The following is a 13,783-nucleotide window of genomic DNA, read 5'->3' as shown; positions in this document are numbered from 1 at the left end:
CCCTAAGTTGAACAAAAGTGTCTGCAAACCCAGCAGTGAACCGTCTGAAGTGTTAAAAGACAGAAAGTGAGGCTGGTCTTTAAAAGTAGTTTGGTCTTCCCATCTAAACTAGACTGCATTACAAACTGCCGCTGTCCAGTGTAGTGAGTGGAGATACCTTGGCATCTTTGGCGTAGTAAAGAGTTCGGCCTCTCAGTTTGAAGTAGCGCTTTTTCCACCTCTGGAAGGAGCTCGTCTGTTTCAGCAACAATCCTTCCTTTATGCTGGTCTGCAGGGAGAAAAGACACAACGGTTTCATGGACGCCCCCCATCACAGAACAACACAAAGCTTCACTCTCACATGTGGAACACCTTCCGGGAATCTGTCGACATAAAAAAGTGCCTGCTGTTTTGTGTGTGTGTGTGTGTGTGTGTGTGCGTGTGTGTGTGTGTGTGTGTGTGTGCTCTGTGTGTGAGCTGTAATTTTACGCATGGGAGGAGAGGAACAGGCGAGAAGAAAAAGACCCATTTCACACACACACCAACCTCTCATTTCTCTAAAGAGGTTTAAACACACATCAGTCAGTGAAGCAATGGGTCAAGGAGAGAGTAACAAACAAAGATGGAGTGAACAGATGGAAGGGAAAAAAACCAGAGAAGGCAGCAACAGCTTTCAGATGAAGAATGAACTCCGGAAGTATCAGCTTTTAAACACAACGACGCTAAGAGAACATTACAAACACTGGAGGAGGCCAGTTTGACAGTCCTAAAAGAGACGTGTCATACTCACAGCGATGAATAAATAAGACGGCTTTAGAGGTGTTTCATTTATTTCAGACATCTCCGTTTGTATTTATAGAGTGCTTGTTCTACTTCTCATCCTCAGCTGGACAAAAACAGAACTAGAGACTCCACCAGCTGAATCTTTGATTTAACTTTTCTTTCTTTGCATTTGGACGTGTGCCAAAAAATGTCAAATTCTGCTTTTATGTTTCACACAACGTCTCAACTTGATTAGAATTGGGGCTGTAAAATCATGACTTTACCATTCAAAACAGGTGTAAATTATTTAGTTAGTGATGCACTATTAATATCTGTATCGGTTCTGATTTTGGAAAAAAAAAAAAACTCTAGATGTGCCCGATCCATAAGGGCAGATCTATTCAGTCTAATTCTATGGTTTGTGCTCTGAGTGATGTTATGCTTTATTTGTTTTATGTTATTTTTAGAATTCTTAATTGCATATTTTGAACCACTTTTGAACAAGGCTTGATGCAGTTTAGTTTTTGCATGTTTGACAAAAGTAGAGGACTTATTGTTTTTGTTAGTTTCAGTTTATTTATTATCATTTAATGTGTATTGGCTGGTGTACTAATAATTGCACTGACTGAACAAATTAAAGATGGTTTGTTTGTGCATGACCAAGATTTTGAAGTTATTGGATTAATTAAGTGTTATATAACAAATTTCTAATTCAGTACATTTATGTCTGTGTTTAAAAACAAAACAAAAAATTGGTTTATGTCAATTCAGTAATGTTTTTTCTGTATCTGATCAATATCGGCCGATATTAAACCTCATATATCGATATCTGTATCATAAGTGAAAGAAGTGCATCTCTAACTAATACAGTAAGGAATGTCATTTTTTGATGAACTTGTTTTTTGTGAAGACGTTGCTAACTGCTGACATTTTCACATCTTAATCAATAAAAAAATCTATTTTATATTTACTTAGACATCTAAGTAGAAGCTGTATTGTACATTTTATAAAAACAAGCTAATTCATTTCCAAGAGATGTGTTGCTTTTGTAGCTCTGAGCAACTTTTGAATAGCTAAATCAAATGTCAAAATGGTCTATATGTATGTCTAAGTTAAAAAAAAAAAAAAAAAACATTTTAAGGCAATTCAACAATGTTTTTCTGTTTTGGATCGGTATCGGCCATTAGCTCAGATATCGGTATCGGAAGTGAAAAAAGTGGACCGGTGCATCCCTATTAATAAGCCCTGCTTCTCTTCCTGTTTGCTGTAGTGAAGCCGCGCGTCTGAAATCCAAAATTCAGCATAATGATGCCGTGTGATGGTTCCAGCTGATGGTGTTGACACATGTTACAGGAGGAACATAAAGTTGAGGGATGGCAGAGATAATAAAACAAAGGTCGCCAGAGAGGTGTTTGAAAGAGGTATTTCCAATAAAAGAACATGGGTTTCCTGTCCTCTGCGGCGCGAGTGGTGTCCGTGTCACCGCGAATCAATCCCCGTGTGGAACAGTACACAGAGCCATCATCATTACGACCACCATCAACTTTCGCACGCACGCATACACACGCTGGACGTATACAGCAAATAAAGCAGGGCACGGAACAGTGGGCGCGTCACAGATTAAGCACACACAAGCGCGCACAGATGCAAACGCTCAGCACCAAGAACATCATTCTCTACGGGCGCAGCGAGGCGAGGCGAGGCGGGTCGCACACAAACATGCACACGCTGAGGCTATTTATAGCGAAGGAAAGGTGCTCTGTTAGGGGAGAATTACAAACAGACGTAGAGGTCTGAATCTGACATCCTGCCCACCAGCTGTGTCAACTTAAACACCACAGCAGAACACACACTCACACAGGTACGTCCGTGTAGACAAGACGGGAGATCATCATGTGCTTCCAAAGCACAGGGTGATGAGGTATATTTTAATAGACAAGGGCAAAAGATGAAAGAACTTTGTTTTAGTTTGTCATTCTGGATATGAATGAAGAGCAAAGGAACGAAACAAAGCAGAACAGGAAGAGGACGGAGAGGATTTTCCTAAACAGCCAGCCGTGCCTGCATTGATTCCCTCTGTTTGTTTCTGTAAGTTGTAGGACCGAATTCCTGCAATGGATTAAGGTGAAATACCTCAAAGCCGACTGCCGTATAAGGCTTGAGCAGCTGACCTGCTTCTACATTCAAAGTGGGACCATAGCAAGCCAGCGGATGAAATCATGTCCTCATATAGACCTGTAAGACTTCCAGCAAATAGCTGAGCTTATGAGGTACTTTCAGGGTCTTCCCTTTCTGCTACTTAAGCTGAGTAAACGGGAGTTTAGGGAATTCCAAGGCAGGGTGCCGTTAATGACGGCGACGATTCAACGCCAATTACAAGTCAGTTTAAAACGGGCATCTGCCAATACGGTAACCACAACCGCCTCATGTCACAGAACGCAATGATTATGTTAAGTCCATGAGAAACAAGATTAAACAGTCCTGTCAGGGACAAAATTTAAGACCTGTGACTAAGGCTTTTAAAATGGATTTAATTCATTTTAAGGCCTTGATTTTAGATACATGAATTTAAGACTTTTTAAGGATGTGATGACACACTGTTTAAGTTACAATGAATAAAATATGCTGCTGTTGTACCTGTCTATCAAATCGTATCAAATGCGTAATGATTTTACTGAATCTAGCCACCTATAGAATAAACAATCAACCTACGAGTGTCTATAAAAAGTATTCACCTCCTTGTATGTTTTACCCTTTTATTGATTTTACAAATCAATCACAGTCAACACGATTTGGCTTCCTTTGTTTTTTTTGTCAATTCTTCCTACCCCCAAACAAACAAAACAAATCTCTTTAACATCAAAGTGAAAACTGATTTTTAAAAACAATGGCATGCAGATACAAATATGAACATAAAACAAGTGACTGCAGAAATATTCACACCGAGCCTAATTCAACAGAGGTCCAGCCAACTGGTGCCGGTCATCTCACAACGAGTGGACTGGAGGCCACCTGAGAGCCTCCAGTGGCTTTACTTTAAGGAAACGTGCGTCTCTATACTCCAACATAAATACTTCGGAGCGATGCCCGCCTCATTTCCTATTGGAAACAAACTTCTTTGTTGAATGGAAATTATTTTCAAACTTAATATTTAAAGGATATGAACAATTTGGAGCTTAACTGCAGATAGTCATGGGGAATAGCACTAATTAAACCAAAAAAATAATGCATATAGTCTATAGATGTAGAAATTACATAACTTTGCAAGCTGTCCAAACAAGAATAGACTGGAGTTGCCTTTATTCGTGTACTCTTAATACTGATGACTTGATCATCTAATCTACCAAGTGACAAGTGATGAAAAAATACTTTCATCACTTGTCAGAGAAGACATAAACACAGCCAGAGAGGCACAGAATAAATAGCATGACGATGAGTGTCGGACTGCACTACTTGATGACTGGGTGGTGTACTGAGCACGTCATGTGTGACTGAAACAAAACTGAGCAGAGCTGCATGAAAACCTCAATATATATTTATACTGAGGGTTAAAACTTCCAGAAAACTTTAAAGCAGCTGAAACAGTTCTTTTAAATTAAGGCTAGCCCCCTAACCCCTTCCACTTAGAGTTGCTTTTGAACACAAATAACTGGAATATTGACCAACATATTCTGTATTGATGATTTTAATAATGGCACTCATCAATAAGTAATGTTTGTCACTGGTTTCTCAATTGTTCACTGTATGTTGTTTGCATAACTTCTTATTCTTGTGTTTTTACGATGTAACACACTTTGAACTGCCTTGTTGTGGAAATATGGTATACCAATAAAATTGATTGATTGATATTTATGAACAATATTTCCATCCACTGTCTTTGAGCTAACACAGTCCCAAGCTGGAGTCTTGATTCTCCATGGCCCACCATTCTTTGCTCCAGTTCTATTTTCTATTTTGCTCCTCCTTGGCCTCCATAGTTCCTCTCCTTGTCTTCATCTCCTTCCTGTTGCCAAGTAGGCCAGAAGTGATCTATAAATAGCCCGCTGCTCGCCTCTGTGCTCTGCTCTTCTCATCTGCTAAACTACGAGACAGAGAGCAAGTCTTGTGTTGAGGAGAAACCAGTAACCTGAGCAACATGTACCTTCCACCCACACCGTGCCTGGCTCCTGGCACACGGCCTCCGAGCAGCACAAACACACACATGCTTACACAATGGACAAAGGCACAGGCGGCTCAAATGAATCCAGCAGCTGTTGCTGCTGGATAAGAGAGGCGCTGGAGTTCCCTCATAGGAAAGCTGAGCGGGCCCATGTCCTGCCTTTGATAACACCCAGACAGGCAGCCAGTCAGAAAGCTAACTGTTGACTGTAAGAGTGGACCTTTCATGAAGCTAAGCCGCAGCAAACTGGATCAGCCATCCGTCCTTCTAATGGGATAACTCCTCTGTCCCAGATTGCTGTCCTAAACCAATTGCTTTTCCTTTCTGAGCCTCACAGAGGATTCAGTCTAATTAGACTGATGAAATATGCCTGACTTCTCACCCCTGTCTCTAGTCAGAGCTTACTTGTGCTCTGAAGAAACGAAGGTTAAATGTTCTTTACGCTAAGCCCTGAGAGGGGGCGACATTTTAAGCCTGAACCTCCTTTACGCTGACCTCCAGTCCAAAAAGGCAACATATTCTGTGCATGAAGGGATTATTTGTTTGTAAACACTGAGGATGCGCACGAAACTTGACTGCGGAGAGATCCAGCCAGACTTTAGACTGTCACCAGTTGCAGTGGTTATCTGCTATTGTCTTGCTGTTTTAGCTAACATGTTGTCAGCATACTACAAATGTTTACCACCAAGTGGTGAAATAACTAAAGCTACCAAATTAACAGTGAACTGAATTAATGACCTATAAAAGATGGCCCAAACTTCAGTGGCTGGACGTTACGTTACATGGAATATTAAAGCAGTAATTTCAGCTCTAAATGATTTCCTTGTAAATCTAAATGATTTCCTTGTAAATCTAAATGATTTCCTTGTAAGACAGTACAGTTCGTCTAAAATTGTAAATTTTCATGGTGAATCAGAATTCATGTTTAGCAGAGGCGGGGTCACCCTGGACAGGTCGCCAGTCTGTCGCAGGGCAACACAGAGACAAACAACCATGCACACACACACACACACACCTAGGGGCAATTTGGAGAGGCCAATTAACCTGACATGTTTTTGGACAGTGGGAGGAAACCGGAGTACCCAGAGAGAACCCGCCATGCACAGGGAGAACATGCAAACTCCATGCAGAAAGACCGGGGCCAGGAATTGAACTCAGAACCTTCTTGCTGCAAGGCAGCAGCTCTAACAACTGCGGCACTGTGCAGCCGGTAGAACGGTGGAGAAACGAATCCATCAGAAATCAAAGGTGCAACAGGCTGAACAACAGGTATGGAGACGCTGCACTAGAAATAAAACACCTGCCATCTGCAACGCTGCATGCTGGAGTTGCACCGGATGAACAGAGGTGATCTGCCCTGGCAGAGAGTTGTAAATAATTTTATTAACCTGATTGTAAATAGTGCAATAATATATTATTGCTTTCTTTCTTTAGGTGGCATGCACAGTACAGTGCACCCCCTCTACACTGACATAAACAGTTGTTCTCTAACGGTAAGCCATTAACACATTGAGCAGTGCGTACATAAGCGTAATTGACAGTACTAAGTATGGATAGTTACTGAATTCAAATACTTTTATAAGTACTGACTGAATTCTGTCAGTACTACGAAAAATCAAACGGTACCATTGTTTCGGTACCTAAATGCATCATTGTAACAGTATGGAGGAAGAGTGGGGAAATTTCCATTCTTGTTCTGAATAAAGCATAGCACGCGCAAGAGCGTAATGAAGTCAGCAGCCGCTAGTTCAGTAGACAAAGTAAGCATAGCCGGTAGAAAACGCTCAAAGGTCTGGCTGCACTTTTCAAATTATGCTCATTGTAATATTTGCATCGCGAAGTACAAGGTGCTACAAAGCACCTTTCTGGCACCTTTCTAGCTTGAGAAAGCCCCCGGTTAAGGACAAGATTTTTCTTAAGGCTGAAGAATGCACAATCTTCGACAGCCTCAGACCTACAACTCCTGCATTAGCCTCCGTTAGCATGCCTGCATCTGTCAGCGACTCTTCATCTGTAACCAGCAACATAGACAAACAAATGTTTAATACGTTCGGTGATGGCGACAGCAACATTCATGATGCAGGTGAGGGGAAATGACAAATAAGAATACGTGGAGATGGATTTTAATTTGTGCAATAAGACAAAACAGTCCGCTAATTGCTCTGAAGAGGTTTATCGATTCAAGTGTCAAAGGTGCTCATCCCTAGTGGTAAGACCCTCCTCCTGGCTCTGATTGGTTGTTGGATTGGTGTATTTCTGCAGATAGCAGTAAAACAATAGAAAAGAGGCAGAGAAGCTCAATTCTCTCACAAATTATCTGTCTCAAATTATACTGGCGACAGTTTTAACAAATACATAAAAAATATATATTTTTATAAAAGTTACAAACTGCAGCTTTAAAGAGACAGAGGCCAATTTCAAGGTGTCAGATATGGCTATGCTGCAAAGTCAAACGCCTTTTACGTACTTTTTGATATATGCAGCATTTTCATAACAAGTGAAGGTAACATAGATATTTGATTGTGCTATAAAACAGATGGCACTAGGTGTTTATAAAATACATAATAGCAGTGAACACATACCTGCACCTCGGCTCCAGGCTTCATAGCAGAAAGTCTTTCTCTGTTTGGCAGTTTCAGGTCATGACCTTTAACATTAAACTTCTTGCGACTGCATCCATAAAGCCGACTGGCTACACATCTGTCTGTGCTGGAAGGCTGCTGGGAGAAGCCCACTGTCTTAGCAATCATTCCTAGAAGCAAGGCTCTGCCGTGCGCCTGTTAGCAAACGGTTTATCATTGCTGAGTCCAGCTGGAGTACAATCGGGTCTTTCTGAACCCAGCGCTGAAATGTTTCAAATTCTCTCCTCGTTAATTCCTTGGTTCCACCACGCTCCTGTGATTCTCTCGGCGTATTGTCCTCTCGTTTCTGTCTAATTGTTACTCTGTACACTTCCTCCCCTAACTCCCACGGCCTGCTACAATTTCACTGAACTGATGGTTAAATTACAATCCAGAAAGTGGGAGAGGGGTAATTCCCCTGTCTAAGATCTGCTTTGAGAAACTAGACCACACATATGGGCAGCTGCATACGTATCAAGTTGGTAGAGGGGATGATGAAGGGTGCCCTCACATCCTACCGTTATTATGTTTCAGCTTCATGCACCAAGGAGATGGATGGGCGAAAATCACGCAGAAGTCTCCAGATTAATCAGATTCACAATTATACTTCTGATTACCATTCATCAGTCATAAGGGCCAGATACCTAAAGCTCATGGGACGAGACACGACGTTGAGTTCTCAAGTGCAAGACGTGATTTTTGTTTCAAGAAAACATCAAACATCAATTTATGCTAAAAGAAGGCCTTCATTGTGCATTTTTATAGATTTTGCCATAAACTTCAAACTGATGTGCTTCTTTTTCCGGTTTCATATATCTCAGCAGACCTTAAGAACACTGCTTCAACTAGACTAGTAGAAGTGTGTACTTACCATATCACTTATCATTTATCGTGATAAATTTGTTGTCATGATAGGAATTTTGATTTATCGTCACAATAAATTCAAATGGAAATGTTTGTCAAAAGCAGTATTTGTGTTTGTGGGTTTATAATTACTGTGACACACAGTCAAAGTTATCTAAAGCAAGAAATAAAAAGCTCTCATTATCATTTTTAGCATTATCACAAGAGTATGGGAAAATATTGTGATAAAACTCTAAGTCCATATTGCCCACCCTTAGTCTATAGTACATCTTCCAGTTGCTATTGACAACGTGCGCTGTGATTGTGATGCAGCTCAATGTACCTCTAGACATCCAAAAATATTGGTTGCTATAGCGATACTTTCTGCCTCCTTGAGTGTCTGAATGACTTGCAGTCCTTAGATATTGTTTGTTTGTTTTTTTGTCTGTCACTGTTGCCATTTTTAATTTTCATAAACTGCCTCAGAATGACAGAAAATACCAGAACTGAGATGAGGAAACACTTAACTCAACCTGCTTGCAGCACTTGTCTTTCTAGAGAAGGATTAAAATATTAAGATTGGAATAAAGAAGGAACAACTCAGAATCGATTCAGTAAAAACTGACGGATCAGAAAAATCTTTCAAACACAATTTAAAATACACTCTATATCCAAGTTTACTAGCTAAAGGCATTTTTTAATGCCATATCAAAACTAAACTTAGGGCTGGATGAAGAAAATGAAAATTTGTCCTGCTACAGTAACAGCTCCAAACTTTTATCAGAGTGTCAAAGAGAGTTTCACCTCAGACAATTTTCTTATAAATGGTGAGGCTAAATTGATGTTAGCAAATGAAAATGTAAATGTGGTTAGCAGGGTAACACTTTATTTGAAGGGGGTTGAATAAGACTGTCATGACACTTTCATAAACATGACATAACACCTGTCATGAACATGAATAAGCCAAGAAATCATTACTGAAATCAAGAAATCATTACTGTTTAAACTTTATATTTAATAACATAAAGTTACCTAATTTTTAAAGTGCAATCAGTAATACTTTTATAACAAATTTATATCAGTAATGATTTATTGGTTAATGTCAAGTTGTCATAACAAAGACATTTTGAATAATGTCAACTTTGTATTAAAAGTGTCATAATTTACCGAATGACGCTTTATGACAACAGTCATAAATATTCATGAAGGCTTATTCATGTTCATGACAGGTGTTATGTCATGTTTAGGACGGTGCCATGTCAGTCTTATTCAACCCCCTTCAAATAAAGTGTTACCGTTAGCAGTAGACTGATAAGACTAAAAATGTTTTTGGTTGATTTTGTAGGGGCGCTGTGAATCCATTTTGCAATCCTAAGTGAAGATTTACAGGTCAGCATATTTGTAAAATGCATCTACTGAGGACAAAGCCCACAAGGCTACCAAGAGTTTGTGTCAGTGAAATATGTGTGTGCGTGTGTGTGTGCGTGTGTGTGTGGGTGTGTGTGTGTGTGTGTGTGTGTGTGTGTGTGTGTGTGTGTGTGTGTGTGTGTGTGTGTGCGCCTCTTTAGGGTGTGATAAATTTGAAAATTAACTGAAATAAATTTGTGAGTTTACATATTTTTCTTCTGACAAATATCAAGAAAACTTGAACAGCAAGCTGAATGCAGTTTTTTTTTCCAACAACCTTTTGTGGTCTTTCTTACACTGAAGGGCAGGTCTAAATGGAATTCGCCAGAATTGCCAGAACGCATGTCTGAGCCTGTTTACAGATGGGAAGAGAGAAAAATACAAGGTAACTGAAAGGGGCTGGCGAGAACGCTGGAAAACACTGAAAAAAATCCATGTTCCTTATAAAGAAGCACGCTTTTATTGAAGTGCAACATCCTGATCCAAACTTCGTATCTAAAACGGTAAATTAACTCTCTCACGCACATCGACGTGTAGCAGGAGTGAGAGGAAAATGAACCCAGAACTTTCCAATTCCAAGCTTATAACTCTCCCTACTGAGCGAGATAAATAAAGAGTTTTCATCTAAAAAGAAACATCTATGCATCCCATAAATGACAATACTGGCATCACCTAGTCCTGCAACACCTCCTTCCTTTCTTTCTCTGCAAAAAAAAAAAAGAAAAACCCAGCATGTATCTTTTTTGGATTACTCAGAGGCTCGCAGAGCAGCAACAGGAGCAGCGGCACTGTGGAACGCCATTAGCTCTGCTTTCAATCACAAACCACAGTATTAGTCACACATTTATAAGTTCTGTTCTGCAACAGAATGACAGGGTGGGAGCTGAGAGTGGAGACGACAGCAGAGCAGCGACAGTGAAGGGACTTATTCACTCTTATTCACTCTGCTCATGCAGAGCAGAGAGATCTACTTCTGGAGGACAATAATCTGTTTTTGCCTGCTCATCAGAAGCATTTAAGTTTAAAATGCCTTTAAATTTTTTTGAAATGAAAAAATTTAATTTAAAATTTAAAATTTAAAAATTTAAATTAAAAAATTTAAATTCATTTCATTTCATGAAATGAAACATGACAAAATCATATTTTGTCATGTTAGAACAACAAACTTTCGTGTATTTTTCTTGTATTTTAGGAATGATAATGATAATGACAGACACAAAATGGTGCATAGCTGTAAAGTCAAACGAACCAAACCCTTTGAAATTCCTGTTCCCCTCCTCGCCTGTAGGGGCGCTGCAACAGGAACCACTGAAGGAAACGAAACAAAACTCTCCGAAGAAGACATTGAGCGCAACTTCCTTCTTGACGAAATGTAAACAAAAACTGAGTGGCGTCAGATTTTAGCGGCTGTAGCATTTCTTTTTTATTTTTGGCTAAAGACACAAGCCATTTCTACTACTAGAGCTAAACTGTGGTATTTGTTTTGGTTTAATTTACCCAGAATGCCTTGCACTATAGTCACCTTCCTGCTGTCGGAGCAGGAAGGTGACTATAGCTTCGTGTGCCAGAGTTCACTTCAACCGAACTTCAACTTGGTTTTTAGGCGGACTAGAGTTTGCTTTTTTGACTTGCTTCGGAGTTCAATTACACATTCACACCTCTACAAACGAACCAGATTTTTTTAGGCAATCGAACCAGAGTTTGATTAAAGCAGGCTAAATAAGACTGGTGTGAATGCACCCATAATAATAAAATGCGGTAAGGGAGAAGGAGATCTCATGACTCCATCCACATTATTTGTACGTGTCATTCATGGCTGAAAGCTGAAATAGAGATTTTTCAAGCTACCATTTTTTACATAATTTCAGAAAATATAACTTTATAAGTGTGTCAACAGTTATCCAGTTTGGATATCTCATGCATCATAGAAAAATTCCTAAAGCTTTTACGCAACTTCTAATGGTTTGTTAAGTAGGACATCCCTGCCGTGTTGTTTATTTCTTATGCTCTGTCTTTTATGATTTCCAGTCATGATTGTTTTAATCATCCTGCAATTCAGGCGACATTAGATATGTGAGAATCTGAAAAGCAGCTCTAAGAGCCACAGAGCAATGTGTGTGCGCCCCTCACACATGTCAGCCGCTGAGATGACCAATATGGAAGAAGTGGTTGTCTGTGGCAACCAAAGAACCGTGGAGATAGCGAACAAAAGAAGAGGGGTGGGTGGGGACAATGCAGTGGGGACACACACACACACACACGCACACGCACACACACCCACACACACGCATGCATGCGCCCTGGTCCAGAGTTAAGCAAACAATCCAGTGGAACAACACTCGGTGAGTCAGTGCCTGCATGATCCATTTGGAAGTCACAGGACACACACACACACACACACACACACACACACACAAAGTGGGAGACCTCTGTTGTACAATGTCAACATGCTGAGCACGCTGATACAATTACAGCAGAAGTGCTTCATGCTATTGTGGCGGTAGGATGAAGAGATTCTTGACTGACCTGCAGGGTGGCGTAAAGTGGCAGACACGGTATCTGCGGATTTCAGCAAGTCCATTTTAAGACTTTTTAAGAACCTTTTTTAATGCCACTTTAAATTAAATTTTAAGACAGAAAAAAAACCTATAACAATAGGGCATGATTTAGGGGATCCCGCTGGGTTATATGGGTTGGCACCAGAGGTGAGACTGTGGCAAAAACTAACATCATTCACCCAGCTGGTGATGCATTTGCACTTACCCATGACAGACCCAAAAAGGGCTAGCTAGCTAGCTCAAGCTAGCAAGGGTTAGAATACACTGAAGATATCTGTGCACAACCGAAACGTTTGCCTGGCAGAAAAAATCCTGTGAGGAAAAAAAAACTACATATGAGATCATTCCTGCCACAACTAAATTTAAGACCTGAAATTATGACAACTTACTTAATTTTTTTCAATGAATATGATAACATTTTAAGGCCTTGAATTTAATACATGAATGTGAGACTTTTTAAGACTTTTTTGTGGATGTGCGGATAGAGCCGTGTGGTTCCAGTCCATCCTTGCATAAATAAATCCTCACACCCCTTCTATAGGAGGTTCACCTTCCATAGGAACAGCAACCATAGATATAAATTGCAGCGCATGTTAGAACGATACAGTTCTGGCATTCATTCAAATTGAAAGTCTGAAAATTGACATTATGTTGTCAATTTGGCTGAGACTGAGCTGTTTGTTAATGTGCAAAAATTGTCAGTTTCCATATGAGCAATATACTATATACTAAAATACAGATACATGCTGCAAACACACGCTACACTTCTTATATTTTATCAAAAAAACTTATAGAACACTTTCATTTTTCTTTCTCTTCACAAGTATGCATTACTTTTATGTTGGTAGTGAAATCTCAACAAAATACATGGAAGAATTTTTAAAAATTCAAGGTTTGTCCAGCTTGATGACTCATCTCAGAGTAACTTTTACTCACTCCTGTAAATGCGACAGATTCATATTGGCCACATGGTGTCACAAAGCCAAAAGGAGGCGTATGAGATGTCCCGTCAACTGTTGCTGCTTTAAAAGTTTGGGCTTTTGTTTCAAAGACAACATGAATGTTTGATTAGGAAAGGCCAGAGACTACTTTGCCCAAAGTTACTAAAAATAACCGCCTTCATCCTGAATAATGTAGACGGGGTTGAGTGGAGCAGTCAATAATTAAGTGGGTCCTTTGCTGTGGGAGGACGGTGCTCATTTATAGCGTAGAGGAGAAGTGTGCCAAGTGAGCTTAGGTGTCACAGAATTAGAGCAACATCCGCTTATTAAGTCCTGCAGGACAAAAGCAGATCTGCAACAAGTCTTTTGACCTGGCAGTTCACTAAGGGAATGAGATTTTCAATTTTATCCAATGTTTTATGAAAGTTATCATTGGTTGGTGAGAAAGGCAACTTCCATAATTGGGGTGTGTTTTAAAAACTCAACTGTACTTACAGGGTGATAAAATTAGCG

General features: G+C 39.9%; 1 protein-coding gene across 6 annotated transcripts in view; it reads right to left on the bottom strand.

The window, feature by feature from the left end:
- dgkh (diacylglycerol kinase, eta) overlaps positions 1-13,783 on the bottom strand; it is a 62,923-nt gene that overhangs the window by 47,015 nt on the left and 2,125 nt on the right. For all 6 annotated transcript variants that reach the window (XM_014986767.2, XM_088012159.1, XM_088012150.1 and 3 more), the window contains one exon: positions 158-268. In XM_014986767.2, coding sequence (XP_014842253.2) covers positions 158-268 — 111 coding nt within the window. The remainder of the gene's footprint in view (positions 1-157; positions 269-13,783) is intronic.

The sequence above is a fragment of the Poecilia mexicana genome, unplaced genomic scaffold (genome assembly GCF_051168715.1).
Source record: "Poecilia mexicana isolate PSO_F unplaced genomic scaffold, ASM5116871v1 scaffold_2, whole genome shotgun sequence".
NCBI classification, from domain to species: domain Eukaryota; kingdom Metazoa; phylum Chordata; class Actinopteri; order Cyprinodontiformes; family Poeciliidae; genus Poecilia; species Poecilia mexicana.
This window is presented reverse-complemented; position numbering and strand designations above follow the sequence as displayed.